The 23,647-nt window shown below is 56.3% G+C and overlaps 1 protein-coding gene across 1 annotated transcript; it reads left to right on the forward strand.

Moving 5' to 3' along the window:
• The first annotated feature begins 959 nt into the window (after positions 1–959).
• Positions 960–18,482, forward strand: LOC104698036 (sacsin-like). Its single transcript, XM_039563264.1, has 7 exons — positions 960–1,064; positions 4,879–4,966; positions 5,155–5,257; positions 5,511–5,657; positions 6,027–7,359; positions 7,599–7,687; positions 8,153–18,482. Exons 1-7 carry the CDS (start codon positions 1,042–1,044, stop codon positions 18,232–18,234), a joined length of 11,865 nt encoding a protein of 3,954 aa, XP_039419198.1. The 5' UTR covers positions 960–1,041; the 3' UTR covers positions 18,235–18,482.
• The last annotated feature ends 5,165 nt before the right edge of the window (positions 18,483–23,647 follow it).

Raw genomic sequence — 23,647 nt, forward strand, 5'->3', positions numbered from 1 at the left:
AGGACCCATCCCCATCCCTGCAGAGGGGGAACATGGAGCAGAGGCCCATGGCTGGCTGCAGTCCCACCACAGCTCTGAGGGTCACAGGGATGAGCGTCTTGGAGGAGTGTGAATCTGCCTGGAGAGGGGTCGAAGCCACGGAGCACTGACTTGCACACCATTGCACTCAGGAGCAAGGAAGACATGAGGAGGCTTCCCTGCAGAGGTGTCTCACTGCATCCCCTGACATTTGTCCTACATTTGCCCCAAGTCACTGTGCCCTACAGGTTCCTTCTTCCCACATTCCAAGTGGTCTTATGTCTTTGTGGTCTTCTTGCCTGCAGTCTGCAGTCCAGTAACCTCAATGTGGCATCCTTGTGATGTCCTGTGGTCCCCACATGGTCTATAACGCTCCATGGGACAGAAATTTGTCTTATGTGATCTATACAGTGCAAGTGATCTCCATAAGGTCCCATGGTCCATTTGATACAGCCCCTTCATCAAGGAGAGTTCAGATATTTCTGCAGGCCAGCCTTAGGCAGGAGAGCGGGCCCTGATGGCCCTGGGCCCCTAGCACTATTCCCACATATTCACATACCACATCCCTGTAGCTGTATCCCCATGTATTCCCATACCCCATCCACATACCCACATTCCCATGTCCCTGCCCCATAGCCAAGTCCCGCCCCCGTCCCCCCTCCCCGCCGCTATTTTTTTTTTTTCACTAAAAAAGCGCATTTCCCCGGTTTGTGTGTGTGCAACGGGAATCGAAACTGTCGGGCTGGGAGGCGGGACCAGGGCTGGGAGGCGGACCGGAGCACCGGGCAGCGGCTCCGGGCGGCAGCGGCTCCGGGCGGCAGCGGCTCCGGGCGGCAGCGGCTCCGGGCGGCAGCGGCTCCGGGCGGCAGCGGCTCCGGGCGGCAGCGGCTCCGGGCGGCAGCGGCTCCGGGCGGCAGCGGCTCCGGGCGGCAGCGGCTCCGGGCGGCAGCGGCTCCGGGCGGCAGCGGCTCCGGGCGGCAGCGGCTCCGGGCGGCGGGCGGGCGTCTCTCCGCAGTGCCCATCATGGCCCTCAAGCAGCCAAAGGAGTGAGTGGGTCTAGGGGGTGTCACTGGGGGTTTGCGGGGGACACAGGGCATGGCTGGAGCATTCCGGGGTCATGGGGAGCTGTTGGTGGGGCGGGGCTCAAGGGGTGGTGGGGAGAGCTGAAGGGTGACTGAGGGAGGTGGGGACAGCGGCAGTCAGGGCTCACAGGAATGGAGTTTCAGGGGTTGCTGGATGTCTTGGCTTTGACTGGGAGAGAGAGAATTTTCTCCTCAGAAGCTGATGAATCACGCCACAACCGGGCCAGGAGACACTTGAGAGACAGAGTCAGAGAAGTGGGTATTTGCTTTATTCGGCGCGCCGGCTGTGTGGGGATCGCTCCTCCGAACACACACACCTGGTGCTCTCTACAGCACAGTATTATGGGCTAAATTATGAATATTCATCACATTCCTTGGGACAGGTGTGGTTATACAAATTATTTCTCGGAAGTCATTAATATCATTAGCATATGGGACACGCATGCGCTGTGTGTCCTGGTGGTCGCGCTGAGGAAGACCTCTCCTCTTCCTCGGGGGTCTTTTCTGAGGAAGGCCAGTAGTCATCCTCTCATGAACTTTTCACCTTTCTCCCTGGGCATGTGTAGTCCTCTGAGGAATGATTCAGCGGTCTCTGAGATAATCCTTGTCCCCTCTATCTTGACAAGATGAGGGTGAATTCGGCTTCTCAGGCTTTGTAATTAACATCTTCTGTCTGAACTAACATTTGCTGTCTCCCAATAGTTAACTTGTGCTTACACGAGTTAGTTATTGACTGCCCCTTCTTCAATCCCCCCCTTTTCTTTGGTTATTTGTAATTCTTTACAAATCTTGCATGTCTTTAATGTAAGAACCCTTCTCTATTTTATTTCTAAGTTTATGCTTTTGTCATTGAGCATAAGCATCGTGATTCTAAGTACATAATATTATACAACAGTAATTACTAATACAAACAGTAAGTAAGAATGCAAGAACACAAATATCTATTACAAACAATTGTTTAAGCCAGGATAAGTTGGGTAACCATGATGTAAGTTTGTCTCATACCTTTTTAAGCCTTCAAGAAGTCTCATCTAAGGTGATTTGATGCAATGTTCACTTTGGAGCAATAATTTTAACAGTTTTCTGGGTATGACTATGAGACCTTTTTATCTTAGCCCACCCATCTGTGCTCATTTTTTTTTCTTGTATCTAATTTAAATCATAATTAGAGTTAGGGCTTGGATCTGAACTCTACTGGCCACTGCCTTTGCTGTTTTGTCTGCCATAGCATTTCCCAGTTCAGGGATAGTGTTACCCTGGGAGTGTCCTTTACAATGCATTATAGCCACTTTGGAAGGTTTTACCACTGCTTCCAGTAACTGCATGATTGCAGTAGCATGCTTGATTTCTTTCTTCTGTATAGCCCCGTGAGCGTGTACCACCCCAAAAGCATACCTTGAATCAGTCCAAATGTTGATAGGTTTTCCTTTGGCTAACGCCAAGGCTCAAGTTAGGGCTGTTATTTCAGCCTTTTGAGCTGATGTCCCCACAGGTAACGGTTTTGCCTCAATGACAGCGTCTGTGGTTGTAGAATTGGGGTACTGCAGGAAGATCTACACTCTCTCAACAACCTCTGATTAATAAATTTAGTAATTATTGGTTCTATTCTTACTCATGTTCCATGCCTTAGTGTATATTGTTTAATTGACACTGGTTGTGCCCCTTCCAGTAGTTCAATAATCACTGGGGGAGCCCGTTTTGATCTCTCTGGAATTTCAACATCTCCTACTAATGGGATCACTTAATTTGTTATTTTACTATCTATGGGTATTTCTCTTTCCTTTATCTAATCTTAGTGGTTTAACTTACACTTTAAAGTCCTAGTCAGGTATCTTCAGGAGGCTTCTTTGGTTGTAGCTTCTTTCTACAGTTTTTGTTATAATAATATTCTTACTCTGCTGTATAATTCTATACATTATGAAGGATTAGTTTTTATGATACAAAACTAACACACAAAACATTTTCATACAAAATGTTCTCATGCAAACATATCTTTACATTAGGGCTATGCTCTGTTTTCTAGGAGACAGATTATAGCACTCTTGTCATTTAATCTTGACACAAACTACAAACTGTGGCTTTATTTTTGGTGGGATTAAAAATGAAATGAATTCTCTTTCAAATGTAGGGTTGTTTTTTTTTTTTTTTTTTTTTGGTGAATAAATTGCTTTCATCCCAGTCCTTATTGGTGCCCAGTGGGAGGGAAAAAAGGTTGAGATAACAAGAGATCTGAGCAGAGCATATTAAAACAAAGCTCTTGTAAACATTTATTGTATTAGTTTAATAGTTGTGGGTCACAGTGTTTTGTTTGCTCACAGAATTCCTGCACAGGTCCATTTTATAAAACCCTTCCATGTGTTCCCATGGGAATGTTCATCCTCCCTGGCTCTGGGCTAAGGTTATCACTCTGTTGTGGTTGGTAACACTGGGCTGTGGTATGAGAATGGCTGGAGCTGAATCGAGTGTGCCGGCTGCGCTCCCTTCCCTTCCCTTCCCTTCCCTTCCTTCCCTTCCCTTCCCTTCCCTTCCCTTCCCTTCCCTTCCTTCCCTTCCCTTCCCTTCCCTTCCCTTCCCTTCCCTTCCCTTCCCTCTTCCCTTCCCTCTTCCTTCCCTCTTCCCTTCCCTCTTCCCTTCCCTCTTCCCTTCCCTCTTCCCTTCCCTCTTCCCTTCCCTCTTCCCTTCCCTCTTCCCTTCCCTCTTCCCTTCCTCTTCCCTTCCCTCTTCCCTTCCCTCTTCCCTTCCTCTTCCCTTCCTCTTCCCTTCCCTCTTCCCTTCCCTCTTCCCTTCCCTCTTCCCTTCCCTCTTCCCTTCCCTCTTCCCTTCCCTTTCCTTTCTTCTTCCCTTCCCTCTTCCCTTCCCTTTCCTTTCTTCTTCCCTTCCCTTCCCTTCCCTTCCCTTCCCTTCCCTTCCCTTCCTTCCCTCTTCCTCTTCCCTCTTCCCTCTTCCCTCTTCCCTCTTCCCTCTTCCCTCTTCCCTCTTCCCTCTTCCCTCTTCCCTCTTCCCTCTTCCCTCTTCCCTCTTCCCTCCCCTCCCTCCCCTCCCTCCCCTCCGTGGTTACCCAAACCCCAGGACAGTTTAACCCCAGCCCACAGCTCAGTCCCACAAAGCCACTCGCTGTTCCCAGTGGGGGAAAATCAAAAAGAAAAGGTAAAACCCCTGAACGTACACAAGAACAGTTTAATAATTGAAACAAAACTAATAGTAATGAAAAGGAGAGAGAAAGAAATAAAACCCAAGAGAAACCAGCAGTGCCCAAGAGTTGCTCGTCGCCCAGTGACCAATGCCCAGCCCCTTCCCCAGCAGCGATCGGCGGCTCCCGGCCAACCCCCTCCCAGTGTCTGTACTGGGCAGGAGGTTCTGTGGTCCGGAATATCCCTCTGGCCAGTTGGGGTCAGCTCTCCTGGCCATGCTCCCCCCTTGCTGGCAGAGCACGGGACACCAAAAGGTCCTTGACTTGGAGTGAGCATGGCTCCAACTCAAACATCAGAGTGCTACCAACACTGTTCTCACTCTAAATCCTGAACACAGCCTCAGCTTCTGAGAAGAAAATTAACTTTATCCCAGTCAAAACCAGGGCGCTGGAGCATCCCAGGAAGAGATGGGGGCCTGGAAAAGTGTGGTTGTAGTCTTTGGAGGGGTTGTTTCAGTGGGTCCTGGAAGGAGATGGGCTCCTTGACCCCTTCCAAGGAAAGGGACATCCTGCAGGATCCAAGGAGGACATGGGGGTCCTGGTTACGCAGTCTCCCCCACAGCCCCTCTCTCTCTCTCTGCTTTACAGGGACACCTTCTGCCAGCAGGTACCCACCTTCCTTGACTACCTGCACAGCATCCTGCAGAAGTACCCGGATGGGGGGCAGATCCTCAAGGTGAGGCCTCCAGGGAACCCACCTGTCCGGGATCTCCTGCCCAGCAGGGCAGAGTGACCACAGGGAGCAGGGCTGGTCCCTGTTCAGCACCAGCCCCAGGACCTTGGTGCCCAGCTGGGAGAGAAGGTTGGTGCTCTTCTTGGGGCCTTGGGGGGGCCCAGGTGACCGGGCACTGATCCCAATTCCAGGAGCTCGTGCAGAACGCGGACGATGCTGGCGCTAACGAGGTCGTGTTTGTGTGCGACGAGCGGGAATTCGACATCACTGGAGGGGGACTGGAGGGCACCCAGGGTGAGAGGCACTGTGGGCACTGGGAGAGACTGGATGAAGCCCTGGGGTGGCACTGGCTGGTGCTGGGAGGGACTGGGGGAAATGGAACTGGTGAGGGGTTCTGGGATGTGCTGGGGACACTGAGGGTACTGGGAAGACTCTGATATTGAGAGGGGTTTTGTGGGACTGGAGCTTGTGAGAACACTGAGTGTGAATGACAGTTCCCCCTCCATGTCCCAATTCTCCCCTAACCCATGATGGTGCTGACCACCAGGCCCAGCTCTCCTGGCCTACAATGACGCCGTGATGTCACCCCGGGACTGGACAGGGATTCAGAAGCCAGGGGTGTCACACAAGCGAGAGGATCCCCACACTGTGGGGCGCTTCGGCTTGGGCTTCACCTCTGTCTACCACCTTACCGGTGAGTGGCACTGGGAGCCTCAGCTGGGACTGAACTGGGGACGTGGGTTTTACTGGAGGCACTGAGCTACGGGTGCTGGGGAGAACTGCGGGGCACTGGGGGTGTGCAGGATGGAGCGCTGAGTCTGAAGTGAGGAAACCCAAAGCACCAGGAGGCTGGGGGGAGGCTGGCTGGCAATGGAGGGCAGGGCTAGGGGGCAAACTGAGGGAGGACTGGTGAATTGGGATTATGCTTTCGATCATGGGAGGCACCGTGGGGATGAACTTGAGGCTATTGGATGGGCATTTGGGGCACTGATAGGTTGGGATGATCTGGGAAGGCAGTGGTGTCCATGTCATCTCTGTGGGCTCATGGTTCCCGTGTCTCCAGACCTGCCAGGTGTGCTGAGCCCCCCATACTTGGGGGTGCTGGACCCCGAATGCCAGGTGCTGCCGGGTGCTGGCAAGCGCTGGAACATCTCTGAAGCCCAGGACCTTCCTGGCCTTTTTGAGCCCTTCTGGGCCGGGCTGGAAGCTGTGGGACAGCACCGTGCCTCTGCCCAGGGCACCCTCTTCCGCTTCCCCCTTCGCCAGCAACCCTCGGAAATCGCTGCAGGGGTCTCCGATCCTGAGCGCATCCACAGCCTCATGCAGACCTTCCTCACAGAGGCCCCTCTTGCCCTCCTCTTCCTCCGCCATGTCCGCCGCGTGACCCTGCACCATGTGGCCCCTGATGGGGTCCAGACACTCATGGGAACACTTGCGGCATCCCCTCAGCCTCTCCCTGTCCCGGTGCCATCAGGGGATGAAGGGCTGAGTCTGGCGTGGTGCCTGATGGCCCTGCATGGGGATGGGGTGGGTGCTGGGAGCGAATGGCTGGTGGCCACGGGCAGGGCCACTGAAGGGCCAGCCGTAGCTCTGGGCACAGGGCTGGGTTGCTGCCCTGAACTGAGCCTGGCACACCCCCTCCACGGGACCTGCCAAGGGCGGCTCTGCTGCTTCCTGCCCCTGCCAGCCACCGATGAGACGGCCACAGGGCTGCCCTTCCATGCCAGCGCTCCCTTCGCCCTCTCCGATGATCGCCGCCACCTGCGCTGGCCCCAGGAAGGCGAGAAGGGTGAGGAAGACGCCCGCTGGAATGCTCTGCTGCTGCTCGACCTTCTGCCCCGCGTCTACAGCTCTTTGGCCGCCGTGGCTGTGGCTCTGCCAGGTGCAGATGCCCACAGCCTGTGGCCAGACCCCGAGCGCACGCCGAGCTCCGGCCGGATGCGCAGCCTGGTGACCCGTGTGTGCCAGGAGCTGGCGGCTGCCCCCGTCCTGGTGCCGGCTGCAGAGGGGGCAGCGGGGTGGCTGCGGGCACCCGAGGCTGTGCTGCTGCCGGAGGCCGCGGGCGACGTGGCCACACGGAGGGCAATCCAGGCCGTGCTGGTGGCAGCTGGGGAACCGGTGGCCGAGGTCCCATCCCACGTGTGGAGGGCGCTGACTTTGGGGATGCCGAAGGGTCCGCGGGAGGCCACGGCAGGACACGTGCGGGAGGTGCTGCAGCACCACGGGGCCCCAGAGCTCCCGGCTGCCGGCCGCCTCTCCCTGCTGCGCTACGTGGCTGCGGATGGTGCCATGCTGAGCTGCGGGGGCCTCCCCCTCCTGCCTCGCGCCGACGGAACCTTCGTGGCCTTTGGAACCGCGTCAGCCCTTGTCTACGTGGACACAGCCGAGTGCCCCAGGTGAGCCCCTGGCCCCCGGCAGCTCCACTCCCTGCAGAGTGGGCAGGACAGCCGGGTGCCCACAGTTGCAGCTCTCGCCGTTGAATTGGAAAGGGGGCCCCGGCCAAACCTGGGTATTTGGGCTCGTCACTGCCCTCCTTCTCTCACCTGGTGACACCAAGTGGGAGCTGAGGCAGGTGCCCAGAAAGCTGCCCCCCATTACCTCTTGAGTCCCCCAGCACCTCTGTTTGTTCCCACAGGGAGCTCCTGCCTGGCTTGGCGGGGTCCTTCCTGCCCTCAGACTTGGAGCCAGGTTTGGACAGCCTCCTGCGAGGCATTGCCAAGGAGGGTAAGACATGGGGGTTCCTGGACCACCTTTAGGTCCCCTGGTTGTCCCCCCCCCCTAAACCCCAACACCCCTAGGCAGCCTCGTACACCTTGGGGCTCCTCTGCAGCCGCTGTACCTCCTTGTCTCTCTGGGGACTCCATGTCCTTGCTCTTCTTCCCACATTCCCTTGTCCCCTCTGTGCTCCCTCAGATCCTCGGTCTCCCTGTGTTCCTCATTTGAAGACCTCTGTGCTCCCCACTACTGGTCCCCCTTACACCTTTTTACCTCCCACATCTCTTTCCTATATCCCCACCCGTGTGGGGTTTCTGGGCTCTCTGTGCTCCTATTCAGGGTATCCACTGTCCCTTCAGAGTCCAGGTCCTCCCATATCCCGCAGAGCTCAGGTTCTTTCTCCCCCATACTGAGTCCCCCTGCCAGGTCCCAGGCCCCATGTGTTCTAGTCCAGCCTCTGCCTCTTGCACACAGGTCTCTTCCCCAACCTGGTTCTGCTGGACCCAGCTGTGACTGCACAGACCCTGCGCTTGGCTCTGCCCCCCACCTGGACATCCCAGTCTTCAACCCCAGTGACCTGGTGCCCAGCCCAAGGGCCCCCCCAGCCCCCAGCTTCCTGGTTCCCAGCTGTGTGGCGATTCCTGGCCCATCACGTGGAAGATCTGGGCCCTCTGGAGGGGCTCCCTCTCATATCCCTGTCCCCACTGGATGCTCCCAGTGTCCGTCTGGCTCCACTGAGACCTGAATCCAGTCTTATCTTCCAGGCATGGGAGGACCAGCTCCTGCCACCTGCTGTGGCCTCTGTGCTGGAGGTCCTGGGTTGCCCCGTGGTGCCACCAGGCACATGGCACCGCTCCCTGTCCCGCTATGTCCTGCCTCCATGTCCCCTGAACGCCCTGCGGGCCCTGGGCAGGCAGGGGGCTGCAGCAGTGGCCTCCCGCATGGCCTCGCTGCCCGATGTGGATGTGGTCACCCTCCGGCTCTACCTGGCAGATGTCCCATCCCTGACAAAGCAGGACATGGCCACGCTGGCTGCTCTGCCCCTCTTTCTGCCACTGCCCTGCTTGGCCACCCCACAGCCTGTGGAGCTGGTGCCGGCCGGTGCCACCCCGGCGCTGGAGCCAGAGCTGGAGCCGCCCCGAGATGTGCTGCTGCCGGAGGCCGTGTTGCGGTGCCGGGATGAAGTTGACCGGCGGCTCCTCGGGAGGCTCCAGAGGCCCCTCATCAGTGCAGCCCATGTGATGCTGGAGGCCGTCAAAGCTGTGGCCCAAGGCATGTATGCGGGGCGGGCAGCTGAGACAGAGGCTCTGCTGCTCTGGGTGCTGCAGCATGGAGATGTTGTCTTTGCACAGAGCCCCCCTCTCCGGCAGGCCTGCAGTGAGCTGGCCTTCCTGGAGACCCCCAATGGCCCTGCATGCCCACGAGACCTCTACGACCCCTGCGACAGCACCTTGCAGGCACTGCTGGGACCCGAGCGCTTTCCTCCCGCCACCTTCCACAGTCCATCTGTCCTCTGTGCCTTGAGGGCCGTGGGCTTGCGGCATGGTGAGGGTTGCCTGCTGCCCTCAGATATCCTGGCAGCTGCAGCAAAAGTCAGCCAGGGCAACATGGCAGCTCTGGACAGGGCTGAGGCACTGATCAAGGTCTGCAACCGCCCCAAGGCACTGGATAGCTTCAGTGCTGCAGAGCTCAGGCAGCTCCAGGCCCTGCCATGGGTGCCTCGCTCCAAGTGCACAGGAGAGCCTGGGCAGCCCTTCCTGCCCCCCAAGGAGCTGCGATCCACCCAGTACCAGGCCCTGGTGGGGCTTGCCATGCCCCTGACTGGCGCCTTTTTGCCAGAGGCAGAGAAGAAGCTGGGGCTGAGCCAGACCCCACCGCCAGAGAGAGTGTGGGAGCAGCTGAGAAAGCTGGCAGGGCATGGGGACATGGATGAGGTGGGTCCCGCTCTCCAGCCTGTCTACTGGCACATGCAGGAAAACCTGAAGGCCTTTGGGACTGCTCCGAATGATGCTGTAGTGTGGACTGGGTCTGGGCTTGTCCTGACACATGATGCTGTACTGGACTACCCTAAGGAGCTGGAGCTGGGGATGCTGGTGCCCCGCGTGCCCCCTGACTTCCTGCCCTACAGGTGCCTCTTCAGGGCTTGGGGGGTGGCGGAGGGGGTGAGTGAGGAGAGGGCGGTGTCGGCCCTGCGCTGCCTGGGGCAGGACATAGATGGGCGCAGCTCCAGAGCAGGCACTGCTGCAGAGTTGCAGGTGGTTGTAGCTGTCCTGGAGTGGCTGAAGAGTCGGGGCCACCAGGGCAAGGGCACCGTGCCTGTTCCTGTGAGGATCCCACAGGGCTCAGGCTTTGCCCTCCGACCAGCTGCCTCTGCCGTGTACCTGGACATGGAGCTGGAGGAAGAGGAGGATGTTCAGGAGGTGGTGCACGAGGCACTGCCTTCCAGCACAGCCATATTCCTGGGCACAGAGCTGCTCAGTACACGGGTGCTGGGCCCGGAGCCATTCACAGCCTGTGGCCCCTCGGAGCCCATCACCCTACGCCTCCGCAACATCCTCCGGGAGTACGGCGAGGAGAGCGACCTCTTCACAGAGATGGTCCAGAATGCAGAGGATGCCGGCGCTACCGTGTGCCGCTTCCTCCTGGACCTGCGGTGCCGCAGAAAGGCCACCTCTGGGCTGCTAGACCCAGGCATGGCTGCCTGCCATGGCCCAGCTCTCTGGGCCTACAACAATGCCCTATTCACAGAGGATGACCTCCGGAACATCACCCGGATTGGAGCTGCTACAAAGGAGGGCTGGGAAGGCCGGATCGGGCGCTTTGGGCTGGGCTTCAGCTCTGTCTACCGTGTCACGGATGTGCCGGCAGTGCTGAGTGGGGAGACACTGCTCATCTTTGATCCCAACGGCACCCATCTGGGCAAGCACTTCCCCAGTGCCGGCTGCCCTGGCATCCGCCTGGACTTCTCCAGCCGACCACGCATCCTCCGTGTCTTTGCTGAGCAGTTCCAGCCCTACCATGGTATCTTTGGGTGTTGCCTGCCTGAGCCAGGACCCTTTCCAGGGAGCCTTTTCCGCCTGCCTTTTCGCACTGAAGAAGAAGCTGTGACATCGCAGGTTTGCACTGAGGCCTTTGGTACAGAGCGCATCCAGTCCCTTGGCACCACTTTCCTTGGCTCTAACCGGCTCCTGCTGCTCTTCCTGAAGAAGGTGAGGGAGCTGTCCCTGGAGATGCTGCCAGACACGGCCACCTCTGCAAAGGATACCACACATCTGGCCACGCTGCAGCGAAAGGAGATCCAAGACTTGGGGGCCCCTGGGGATCCCCCAAGCTGGGCAGCCATCGAGCAGCTCTCAGCCTGCGAGGAGGAATCCAGGACTGTGTGGCACTACCTGGTTTTGGTATGTCAGGGTGATGGGGAGTTGCTGGAACTGTTTCACCAGAACACACAAGCAGGGCTCCGTCCTCCGCTTCCCATGGCTGGTGTGGCCCTTCCCCTTGCCCCTACTGAAGATGGCAAGTGGGTGCCACGTCTGGATGCTGAGAAGGGGCAAGTTTTCTGCCACCTTCCCATGCCGGTCTTCTCAGGGCTGGCAATTCATGTGCATGGGACCTTCAGCATCCTCTCAAACCGCAAGGGGCTGTGGGACACGGCGGAGAGGGGCAAGTGGAACCAGGTGCTGCTCCACAACGCCGTGCCGAGGGCCTGGCTCCGGGCACTGGACCATCTCCGTGCCATGCATGAGGCAGGCGAGTTGAAGAACTATGAGTATCATCTCTTCTGGCCAGACATTAGCACTGCCCGTTACCCCTTTACAGAGGCCGTGACTGGTTTCTACCAGGCTGTGGCAGCCAGGAGTGGCCCCAGGCTCTTTTCTGATGGCCGCTCCTGGTGCTCGCTGCAGGACGCCCGCTTCCTGCACCAGGCTGTGGAAAGACACCCTAAGCTGGGTGCTGTGGCGCAGCGAGTCTTTGCCACCACTGTGCCCCATCCCCTGTTGGCTGTGGCCTTGCCTGGGAAAGTGCAGGAGGGCCTTGGGAAGGTGCTGGATGCTGGAACCTATGACTGGCCTCGCTTTCTCTGTGAGCTTGTGCTTCCCAACTTGATAAACCTCCCTGCTGTTGACCGGGACCCACTGCTCCTCCATGCGCTGGATATGTCCCATGAGGATGTGGACAAAGTGCTGCAGACAGTACCCTGCATCCCTGCCACCCCTCATGGCCACCTGCAGTTCATCAATTGCCTGGTGCATCCCAGAGGCCGTGCTGCCCCTTTATATGACCCTAATGATGGGCGCTTCCCCACTGGGAATGCCTTCCTTTCCCCAGAGAGACTAAGCCAACTGGAGAGGCTGGGCATGGTGAAGAACACCATGGCCCTGCCAGAGCTGCTGGAGCGGGCAAAGACCGTGCAGCTTGTCTGGACCAAGAATCATGCCCAGGGCTACCAGAGGGCTGCCTGCATCCTTGAGCTGCTTCAGGATGCAGTGAAGGAGAGAGTGAACAACACCCTGCAGGCCGCTTTCCAGACTGTGCCCTTCCTCCCTGCTACACTGCTCACTGGCGACCATGTGCTGCTGCCAGCTGCCCAGCTCTACCATCACATCCATGCCCCATTAGTGGGGCTCATCCACCCTATATTGGCTCCTAAACTGCTGGGGGAAAACTTCAGCCTCCCCAAGGAGGTTGCATCCTTCTTGGGGCTGGACCGGCAGATACCAGCAGCTCCAGTCCTTAGCCAGCTGCAGGCACTGAGCTGTAGCTCCAATGCTCTCCCTTTGGAGAACCTGCAGGACACCACCAACTGCTGCTACAAGCACCTGAACATGCTGCTCAGGGAACATCGCTCCAGCTGGGATGAGGTGGCTTCTGCAGTGGCCCGAGGGGAGCCCTTCATCTTGGTGGGCTCCCATTTTGTCCCAGTCACGGCTGTGGCCGAGACACTGTCGTTTAAGGCTGTCCCATACCTTCATCAGCTCCAAGAGCAGTACAAGCCTTACAGAGAGCTCTGGGAGTGTGTGGGGCTGCGCCACACGTTCACGTGGGATGATTATGCCCGAGTGCTCTCCACCCTGGCAGAGACACATGCCGGAGAGCCACTGCCTGCGGCGGAGCTGGCTCTGGCCCTTCGGCTGGTGTCTTGTGGCTTGATGGAAGATGGCAACGAGCCTGACACCTACCAGACCCAGCAACTCTTTCTGCCCGATGAGGAGGGCATTTTGCGCCCACGGGACAAGCTCCACTTCAATGATGCACCATGGATGCCGTTGGACAGAGATGTCCTGCTGTGCCATAAGGAGCTGTCCCGAGATGCAGCCCTGCACTGTGGGGTGGCCACTATACGCCACCGAGCACTGGAGAGGAGTGAACTAATCACTGATCACCTGAGCCGCTGGGCGCAGCCATTTGGTGCCCATGAAGATTTGCCAACACGGCTGAAGAACATCTTGAAGGAGTACCCAGCGTCTGCTCCTGATACGGTGAAGGAGGTGCTCCAGAATGCGGATGATGCTGGTGCAGGGCTTGTGCACTTCGTGTGGGACCGCCGACAGCACCCAGTGAAGGCCACTTTCAATGAGAACTGGAACCTCCTGCAGGGCCCTGCCCTCTGCATCTACAATGACAGCCCCTTCAAGCAGCAGGACATTGAAGGCATTCAGCGTCTGGGGGTGGGTGGCAAGCAAGGCCGGCAGGATGTCACAGGCAAATATGGCCTTGGCTTCAACACTGTCTTCCACTTTACTGACTGCCCAGCCTTCGTGACTGGAGACAGTACCCTGTGTGTCTTTGATCCCCATCTCTACTACCTGCCCACAGCCACAGCCGAGAAGCCTGGTGGGATGTTTGCTGTCAACCCTAAATTCAAGGAGAATTTTCCAGACATTTATGACACCTTCCTACCATCCTTCTTTGACCTGAAACAGGGTGTCCTTTTCCGGCTGCCGCTCCGCACTGCAGCTGAGGCTCTCAAGTCCAGGGTGTCTGACATGGTTGTGCGAGACCAAGACCTCAGGGACATGGAGCAAATACTGGCTGAGGAAGGTGAGGACTTGGTGCTCTTCCTCCGGAATGTCCACACCGTGGTCTTCTCTGAGATCCCCCCAAGTGGGAAAGAGTTGGTGGAGAAGCTGCGCGTGACCACAGAGCTCACGGGTGATGATGCAGAGCTGAGACGGGATTTTCAAGCAAGATTAAGCCAAGCCATGGATGGGAACAGTCCCACCCTTCTCTCCTATACCATGACAGTCAAAAACAGCAGGGCCAAGACCAGAAGTGTGTGGAGGGTGATCTCCCAAATTGGGGCACAGGATGGGGCTGAGAAGTCTCCAATGTTTGAGTGGCTGCCCTATGGGGCTTTGGCTGCCCCGCTGGAGCCTCTGAACAGAGACATGGGCAGAGCCTTCTGCACCCTTCCACTGCCTGTGAACACTGGGCTTCCTGTGCACATCAATGCCAGCTTCTCTGTGAATGCGGCCAGGCGCAATCTCCACTGGGACAAAGGCTGCAGAGAGACAGCCTGGAATGACTTCTTGCTCCGGCGCTTGGTGGTCCCACTATACTGTGACTTTCTCACCAGGCAGTGGAAAGCCCTGGGGCCAGAAAAGCTCCAGTACAGGTCCCTGACACTCTGTGAGCAGCACCTGGACTCCCACTTCCTCCAGTTTTTCCCTGTTACGAAAAGGGTGCTACCTATCTTTCAGGACATGGTGAGAGAGATCTACAGGCATCTCAGTCATGCACGCCTGCCCCTGGTGCCTGTCATCTTGCTGCCAGATGACAAGAAGTCACCTGGCAGCAAGGTGACAATAACCTGGGCATCTCCAGGTGGAGGGGACGTGCTAACAGAGCCATACTTCCTCAAGAAGATGCCTGACCCAGAAGTCCAGAAGGTGCTGCAGCAACTGAACATGAAACTGGTTCCAGCATTCACCCCCCTGCAACAGATCCATGAGGAGTTCTTTGAAGCCCAGGTGAACACTGTTGTCTTGGAGCCAGCATCTCTCCGGTGCTTCCTCAAGGCCCTGGCTCTGCCTGTGCCCTGCAAGCTGTCTGAGACACCCCTGAGGACAGCAGAGAGCTGCTCCATCCTTCTGCGGTATTTAGGAGGATGGAGCAGGCACTCCCAAGGTACTCTCAACAATGGGGACAAGGTAGAACTGGAAGGCCTGCCCTTGCTGGCCACAGAAGATGGTTTTCTGAATGCTTTCAGCATCCACCATCCTGTCTTCGAAAACTCCTTTGCCCACCTCTTCCCCCAGCACAGACACCGTTTTGCCCAAAAGTGTATTCCTGCATGGATCCCACCTTGCTTTGTGAAGAAGCTTGGCCTCCTAGAGGCCACACCACTCATCCAGGAGGCATTGGGTCAGTTGGAGTGGACCACAGAGGGGAAAAAGTGGATCCAGGGGCTGTGGGCCTTCTTTGAAAGTGTGGTCTTCACCAGGACCTCAGATGCAAACATGAAGTCATTCATGGATCATCTCCAGGACATGGCGGTGCTGCCTATTCAGGGGAGTAAGACAGAGTCGAAGCACCTACTGCCACTATCCTCCCTCTCCAGGGTTCTTTTTGAGTGTTACTTAGAAGAGGAAAAGGTGCTGCACAAACTGGGCATCCCTGTGCTCCAGCAGTCCCTGCTGCCCCATGGTTTTGCCGTCCATTGCTTGAAGCCAAGGGCACTGCAGGTCACAGAACCCAGGGCTGTCGTGGCCCATCTGGCAGACACCAGAGCTGATCTCCGCTGGGGGGATTTAAGCGATCAGGACGTTACAGCCCTGCTGAGATTTGTCCAGAAGGGAAATCTGGATGCACGGGCGCTGCAGCAGCTCCAGCACCTGCCTCTCTTCCAGAAGTTTGCAGGGGGCTATGTAGCTGTGGCTCCCTACCGCAAAGTGCTGTTGCTCTGCAGATACAGAGAAGTGCCCCCGGGTGCCCAAGCCCTGTATGACCTGGACAGAGACATGGTGCTGCTCACACAAAACCCGATCCACGAATGGCTGGCCAAGGATTTGAAGTGGGAGTCCACAGATGAAAAAAAGCTCTTCATGACTGTGGTGCTACCCCGGCTGTCCCAGCTCACACGACAAAACCTCAAGGAAGCTGTACGCTTGTTCTTTGTCCTGAAACCTTCCTTTGACCTTCAGAGCCTGGAGGCCATTGCGGCAGCTTTTCAGAAGGTGGCCTTTATACAAGATGCCCACGGAATCTGGCGCCTGGCCTCCTACTTTTATGATGACATGCCCTCCTTCCGCACCCTGCGGCTCCAAAACCGCTTTGTGCCTAAATCTTTCTTTAGGGAGCTACGTTTGGACTGTAAAGATGTGTGTTTCCTCCTTGAGGCAGGTGTCCGCACCAGCCTCTCTGAAGAGGATTTTGTGGCACTGGCCCAGGAGATAGAGTGTGAAGCCACTCAGGCTACCTGCAACACTGCAGCACTGCTGCTGCGACAGCAGGAGATGCTCAAGCAGCTTGAAATCCTGTTGAAAAATCCCGAGTCACAGGGTTTCCTGAAGAAAATTGCCACAATCCACTTCCTGCCTCCACTGAACATCCCCCTAGACTTGATGAACCTCCACCCGCCTTTTGCAGCCTCCTCTAAGGCTGTGGCTCTGAAAGGCAGCGTTTCCTACTGCAAAAATGTGGCTGAGCTCCTGTGGACATCAGCCACCATCCTGCCAAAAGCCCTTAAAGTTGATAAGAAGTTCCTGAAGACCATGGGAGTCCTTGTAGAGATACCCACTGCCCTGGTGGTGGCCAACCTGGAGCATGTGTGCAGGGCAGCCTGCCCAACACCAGAGCAGGTGAGCACGCGGGGCAGCGTGCTCCAGAGCGTGTACAGCTTCCTGCAGACCCATCTGGAGGAGGTGGACTCAGAGCACCTCGCTGAGCTGCCCATGGTGCTGGCCAAGTCAGGGGACATGGCCAGGCCACGGCAGGTGGTGACATCGCTCCCAGATGAGGCTGACTTTTACCCCTATCTCCTCACACCTGACCCCCACATGGCTGCCTTTGGAGATCTCCTGCAACACCTTGGCGTGGTCCTGGTCCCCACAGTGACTCACTACAGCCATGTCCTGGCCCAAATCTACCAGGAGAGCCATGGCAGTGGGACCCTTACCAGTACCCAGAAGAAGACGGTCCTCCTGGCCACACGGCGTTTCTTCCAGCTGCTGCAGGAGGAACCAGAGCCCCCCGATTGTTCTGCTGTGGCTGAGCTGTACCTGCTGAGCACTGCTGACTGCCTGGAGCCATCCCACAGGCTGTGCTTCAATGACTGCGTGTCCTCAGAGACCGCTCGGGCCTTGGAGAAGACCTTTGTGTTCATGGCTGCGCTGCCAGTGTCTGGGTGTAATACCAGGTGGCTGCTGCAAAGGCTGCCACCTCACCTGCGGCCACGGGCACTCTCAGAGGTGACAGAGCAGCAGCTGAAGGAGGGTGGCCCAAGGCCATGTCACTATGGCTCTCAGTGCCCAGTGCAGAGGCATCTGCAGACCCTGCTGATATCCCCATGGTTTAGGCTGGGGCTGGAGTCCCTGCTTCAGTGGAAGAGCCATAAGGCTGTGACGGGAATGGAGGAGGATGGTGGCTTTGCAGTGGAGCAGCTGAAAGTTCAGTGCTGCAAGGACATCCGCACTGTGCTGGTCCATGGTGGGGCAAAGGTGAAGGGCAGCTCCCAGTCACACGTCATCCATGTGTGCCCATCTGCTGGTGGCCAGCGGCTCCTCTACATCCGACACACAGAGATGGGGCTGAACCGGCACCACATGAGGGTCGTGGAGACACTGGCGCAGGAGATAAATAATATCCTGGATGGGCAGCTGGAGGCACCTGCTTTGTCCGTGCTGCGTGAAATGCTGGTCTGCCAGGAGCCACAGGACTTGGCCTTGGTTCTGGAGGAGAACAACGTGGAACTGGTGGGTGCTGCACCAGAGCCAGAGAAGAGGCTGCAGGAGGAGGCTGTGGAAGAAGGGGGGCCATGGAAGGATCCCAGCCTGGCAATCTCAAGGCCTCTGCATGGTGTCAGGCAGCCAAAGGTGTGGCCAGAGTTCTGTGTCCAGTACAAACCTGTGAGTGCTGCCCAGCACCAGGGACAGGGAGGTTGCAGCTCCTGGCTGAGCACTGAGGAGCTCATGGCCCTGACTCCATCTGTCCCTGAGGCCCTGCGGTGGCTGTGTCAGGCCACAAGTGACCTGCAGGCAGCCCACAATGACATCCGGCGCTGCTGCCCCAACTGGGTCCTCTTCAAAGTGCACCAGGCCCTGGAGAAGGCACTGGTGGCGGCCGTACTTTGCCGTGGTGAAGCCTTTGAGAGCCCAGGGGGGCTGATGGGTCTGGCCCAATGGCTGGAGACAAAGGAGCCGGAGCTGAGGGGCCTGGTACCGGATGTGCAGTGGTTGTGTGGCTGCGGCGTGAATGGCAAGGCCACACAGTACCCAAATTACCACCCCTTCCCCATGACCCCCAGTGAGGCCTTCCCCAGTGTGGATGAGGAGGAGGTCCTGAAGAAGGCACAAAAAGTGCTGGTGATACTGAAGGACCATTTGGGCAGAAAGTGAGGAGGTCCCTACAGAGGGGCACAGGCAGCTGGGCCAAGGGACCTCCAGGGGCCCATCAGAGACCCACCATGGACCTGTTGTGGACTTACCATGGACTTGCCACAGACCTGCCACAGGCAATTTGTGCAGCCCTTGTAGGGGAGTTTTGGAGGCAGATGAGGGCCCAGACCACTGGACATCACAGGGTAGCCTGTTCCATTGGCATGTCTTGAGTGAGGGGGAAATAAAGTGCATTAATAAATGCTGCAGTCCTGGTAGACTCTTCACTGACAGTGGAGTCAGGGACATGGAGAAGTCATGGGCAATGGGATGGGTGTGGAAGGTGGAGGTGGTGGTGAAGAGATTTGGAGAACTCGTGGTGGGTCAATCTTGGCTAGCTAGGTGCACACCAAGCCACTCCATCACTCCCCCTCTTTGACCGAAAAGGGGAGAAAATGTGATAAAAATCCCATGGGTCAGAGAGATCACTCACCAATTACTGTCGCAGTCAAAAGAGACTCAACGTGGGGAAATTAATTTATTTTATAACCAATTAAACAGAGTAAGAAAATGAGAAATAAGAACAAACATGAAAACACCTTCCTCTACCCTCCCTTCTTCCCAGGCTCAGCTTCTCCCAACTCTTCTACCTCCTCCCTCTGAACAATGCACGAGATGGGGAATGTGGATTGCTGTCAGCTCATCACACTTTGTCTCTGCTACTCCTTTCTCCTCACGCTGTTCCCCTCTCCATGGAAGACAGTCCCACACCAACTTTTCTGAAGTGGGTCCTTCTGATGGGCTGCAGTTGTCTTAAGAACTGCTCCAGCAAGGTCCCTTTCCATGGGGTACAGTCCTTCAGGAACAGACTGCTCCAGTGTCCTGCCAGCTCCTGCATGGACTCCACAGAGCATAGCCCCTGCACGGAGCTCGCTCCAGCGTGGGCTCTTCCCAGGCTGCAGCTCCCTTCAGGGCATCCCCACCTGCTGTGCTGTGGGGTCCTTACATGGGGCTGCAGTGGGGATCTGCTCCTCTGCTGGCCTCCATGGGCTACGGGGCAAAATCCTCCTCCCCATGGGCTGCACTACTGGCTGCAGGGGAATCTCTGCTCCAGCACCTCCTCCTTCCCCAGCCTTGGTGCCTGTAGGGCTGTTGCTCTCACATATTCTCCCTCCTCCCCCCAGCTGCTGTTGCACAGCAGTGTTTACCCCTTTTTAATACCTTATCACAGAGGCCCTTCCAGCATCGCTGGTTGGGTCAGCCCTGGCCAGTGGTGGGTCCGTCCTGGAGCCCTCTAGAGCTGGCTCTGCCTGACATGGGGGCAGCTTCTGGTGTCTCCTCACAGAGGGCCCCCCTGAAGCCCCTGCTATCCAGACGTGGCCATGCAAACCCGAGACAAGGATGATGAGGTGGTACCAAGGGGAGCATGGGGGTCTCAAGAAGGTGTGAGGCAGGGGAAGCAGCAAGAAGAGCTCGAAGTTTCAGTGAGCTGGAGTCATTACCATAGGCACAGAGACCACCACCAAAATCCCAGTGTGATTCTGTTGGTATGAGGCCAAGTGCACGGCCTGGCCCCAGGTCAGGGCAATCCCAAGCACAGACTCGGGCTGGGCAGAGAATGGATCGAGAGTCGCCCTGGGGAGAAGGACTTGGGGGTGTTGGTGGATAAAAAGCTCAACGTGCCCCAGCCCCTTGCACTGTCACCCAGAAACCCCCTATGTCCTGGGCTGACCTCACAGCGTGGGCAGCAGGGGACAGGGGGACTCTGCCCCTCTGCCCTGCTTGGCTGAGATCCCACCTGCAGAGCTGCCTCCAGCCCTGGGGTCCAGCATCAGAAGGATGCGGAGCTGCTGGAGTGAGTTCAGAGAGGCTGCAGAGATGCTCCAAGGGCCGGAGCCCCTCTGCTCCGAGCCGGGCTGGGAGAGCTGCGGGTGTTCAGCCTGGAGAAGAGAAGGCTCCGGGGAGACCTTAGAGCCATTTCCAGTGCCTAAAGGGGCTCCAGGGGAGCTGGGAGTGGGCCTGGAATGCCAGGACAAGGGGAATGGCTTTCCATTCCAGAGGGCAGGGTTAGAAGAAATTCTTCCCTCTCCCACCTGGGAGGATGGGGAGGCCCTGGCACAGGGTGCCCAGAGAAGCTGTGGCTGCCCCATGCCTGGAAGTGTCCAAGGCCAGGTTGGAGGGGCCTTGGAGCAGCCTGGTCTGGTGGCAGATGTCCCTGCCCATGGCCGGGGGGGCACAGGATGAGCTTTGAGGTCCCTCCATCCCAGACCAGTTGGGGATTCTATGCTGAGGTGAAACATCACGCTAGGGATGGCGAATCCAGGGGGTGCCAAGCTGCCATGGCATCATGTCCATTGGGTGGTCCCTGACAAGGTCAAAGGGCAGCTCCTGAGGAGACCAGGTCATCCAGTTGGGCCAAGACTGCAAAAGTGGGATGCCATCACTCGGTGCTGAAGGCTCACTGCCAGGTGCCCTGACCCTTGAGCAGCTGTAGAAAGCGGAGGCTTACGTGCCTTCAAGGCAGGGTAGCCTGAGCACACGGCTTCTGTCTCTCCTGCCTGTGGGTCTCCCCTGTCTGGGCAAGGGATGCAAGCTGAGCTGAGGCTGGACGTGACATCAGTGCGTGGCACATCCGTCAGCCTCAGGGACCGTAGAAATGGGGGGTGGCTCCCGCCAGGAAGATGCATCGCTGCCACTCACTGTGACAGACAACATGGAGAATAGAAATTTTCGGTTGCAAAATAGAGCTTAAAGACTAACTAGCAAATTAGATAAAAGAATGTAAAAGTACACGCACAGGATGCTAAACAGAGCTGAAAGCAGTGGATAAACAGATAATAAGGAACCTAAGTGGGATTTGTGACAAAGTTATGTAACAAGGAACACCAGTGCACGCCCTAAGAGAAGTTCAAGGCAAGGTCACTTACAATTTTGGGGGCTCTCAGCAAATACGACCACCAGAGACCCCTTTAGACAACCCTCTAAGACCATAAAAGGACTTCCAGTAAGGGGCAGAGGTGGGTAAATTAGTTCTAGGAAAGTAATGTTTATGTATTAGCCAGGAAGTACCTTGTAATGAATGTGTATGATCCTGATGGAATAAACAGCCGGTGTAAAGTTTCATGACACACATCTGCTTAGAGGAGACAGCCTCTTGCATGTAAATATTAGTCGTTAATCAACAGTAATACCGGCTCCAGGGAGGATCAGTGCGTGCTGTCACCACAGCCTGGCCACTTCCTGCACCTGATCCAGCAGTCCTGAGCCCGCTGGCTCGGGCAGTTTTCCATTCACTTCGCCGCTCACTCGGTCCATACCTCGCCAGCCCGGCTGTAAGGAGACTGTGTGGCTGTTGAATGTTTTGCAATGTCAGGCAGCACCGTCCCTGGTCCCCCATTATTCACAGAGTCCATCAGGTCGGCCAGCCATGATTTCCCCGTGGTAAATCTGTGCTGGCCGTTCCCAGTGCCCTTCTGTCACGATCCGCTAATGCAAGCGGGGGTCGTGATGGTTCGTTTATCGATCTCAGAGTGTAAAAGGACACAAGAGATTTCAGTTTTAATCAAAGCAGTGCACCTTTATTAAGTGCCCACAACACAGTAATGCGATAGAAGAGAGTAAGAGAGAGAGAGAGAGAGAGAGAGAGAGAGGGAAAAGAGGGGCAATAGCTACCAACGGATGAGACGAAGTCCTCGTGGTCTTCCGCCAATAGATTCGTCTTCTTTCCGTGGGGAGATCTCCGACTCGGTTATTTTAGAAGGTCCCTTTATAGTCCTTTTCAGAAGCGAGGGGCAACTGGCCAAGAGGTTGGGAAATCTACAGCCATTGTTATGGGGTCCGTTGCTTTGGGAAACAGGTACAGGACAGACGTACAAGACAGGTGTACAGGAGAGGTGTACAGGACAGGTCATTCCTTTCCGCTTCGGCGCAGTCCTTCCCGCCTGGGCAGCAAGAACGGCGCAGTCCATTGTGACCTGCACTAATTTTCCTCAGGAATGCGTACCAGTTCCCAGTGGGCACACCCGTAGGCAACACTTGGCAGACAATCCCACCTCAGCCAGGCCAGGACTGCTGTGTTCAGTCTCTGTCTTCGGCGATGATCGTGAGGCAGATGAGGGATTTTCGGACCGTCTCTTACACCTTCCCTCGCAGTTGCTTGAAAGGGTGTCCAGGACCATTTGCTCCATCACCTTCCCAGGGATTCCAAAGGAGCTGATTAGCCTGTAGTTCTTCAGACCCTCCTTTTTTTGTGCCCATCTTTAAGACTGGTGTAACACTCTTTGCTGTTCTCAGGAGCCACCTTCAATGGCCAGGCTTTTTTGAAGATGACAGACAGCTCCTGTAGCTTCCTCTGGTCCTCACACCTGGTGGATGCCTGGCTCAAGAGCTCCCTGACTATTCTCCCCCTCCCCTACTGCTTCCACAGCAATGTCTGTTCACTCCTTCTGGATAACTTGATTCTTCTTCCACAATTTTTTCTTCCACATTCGTCCTTTCTGAGATGAGGTTGATCACAAGTTCCCTGCTCAATTGATCTCCTGTCAGCCAGGGCTGTGATTCTGCTTTTCACCTTGCTAAGTTATCTTATTCTAAATTAGGCCCTTGTGAGAAATAGAACTCACTTTTCAAAGTTGGAAAGATTTAATAAGGGACAAAGTCAACAAAGGCAAAAGGTAACAGCGCTGGGTGCAGAGCCACAGCCAGAGGCACGCAGTCAACAGCAGCAACCCCCCTTATATACCCCTGGGTATTGCATCAGCTAGTTACATATTTACAAATAATTTTTCATATTAAAACCTTTTCTGAACTAATTAACATGGCTCCTCGCCTGTCCACCTTTTTAGAGCGTGTGCAGTTGTCTTTGTCTAGGGCAGTTGTTACTTTTCCATACATTCAAGAGGTTTCGATTCCTCACTGCTTAGATGTTATCCAATTACAACCATCCTCCTACCTCAGTACAACCTTCCTGTTAAACATAGCTCTAAACCCCAGTGAAAGTCAACACCAGTCTCCTCCCCTCATAACAACAGAACCACTCTCACGGAGCCAACATTACAATGCACAACCCATCTGCGAAAGCCAACACTATCAAATGTACTTTTCACAGCCTCAACCCCTGACCTTCTCATCCTCAGGCAGTTCTTGAGCGTTTCCAGGATCAAGAATTCCTCCCTCCTGTCAAGGTCATAGGAAGATGAGTGCATTATCAGCTGGGCAAGTTTCAACTTTGATCACTCATCATTAATGGAAAAACTGATCTGGAAGGGAAAGGAGCTCACAGAATCACAGTTTCAGCCCTTGCCTAGGAATTGTCCCTGATCAAGCCATATAAGCCCACAAACCAGGGACTTATATGGCTTGAAGAACAGCCTTCAAATGATCTCTACACCCCAGCTTTTACCTCCCTCAGAGTGCTCCTTCCCACAGTATGTCA

The sequence above is a fragment of the Corvus cornix genome, chromosome 20, assembly GCF_000738735.6.
Source record: "Corvus cornix cornix isolate S_Up_H32 chromosome 20, ASM73873v5, whole genome shotgun sequence".
In the NCBI taxonomy this organism is placed as follows: Eukaryota; Metazoa; Chordata; class Aves; order Passeriformes; family Corvidae; genus Corvus; species Corvus cornix.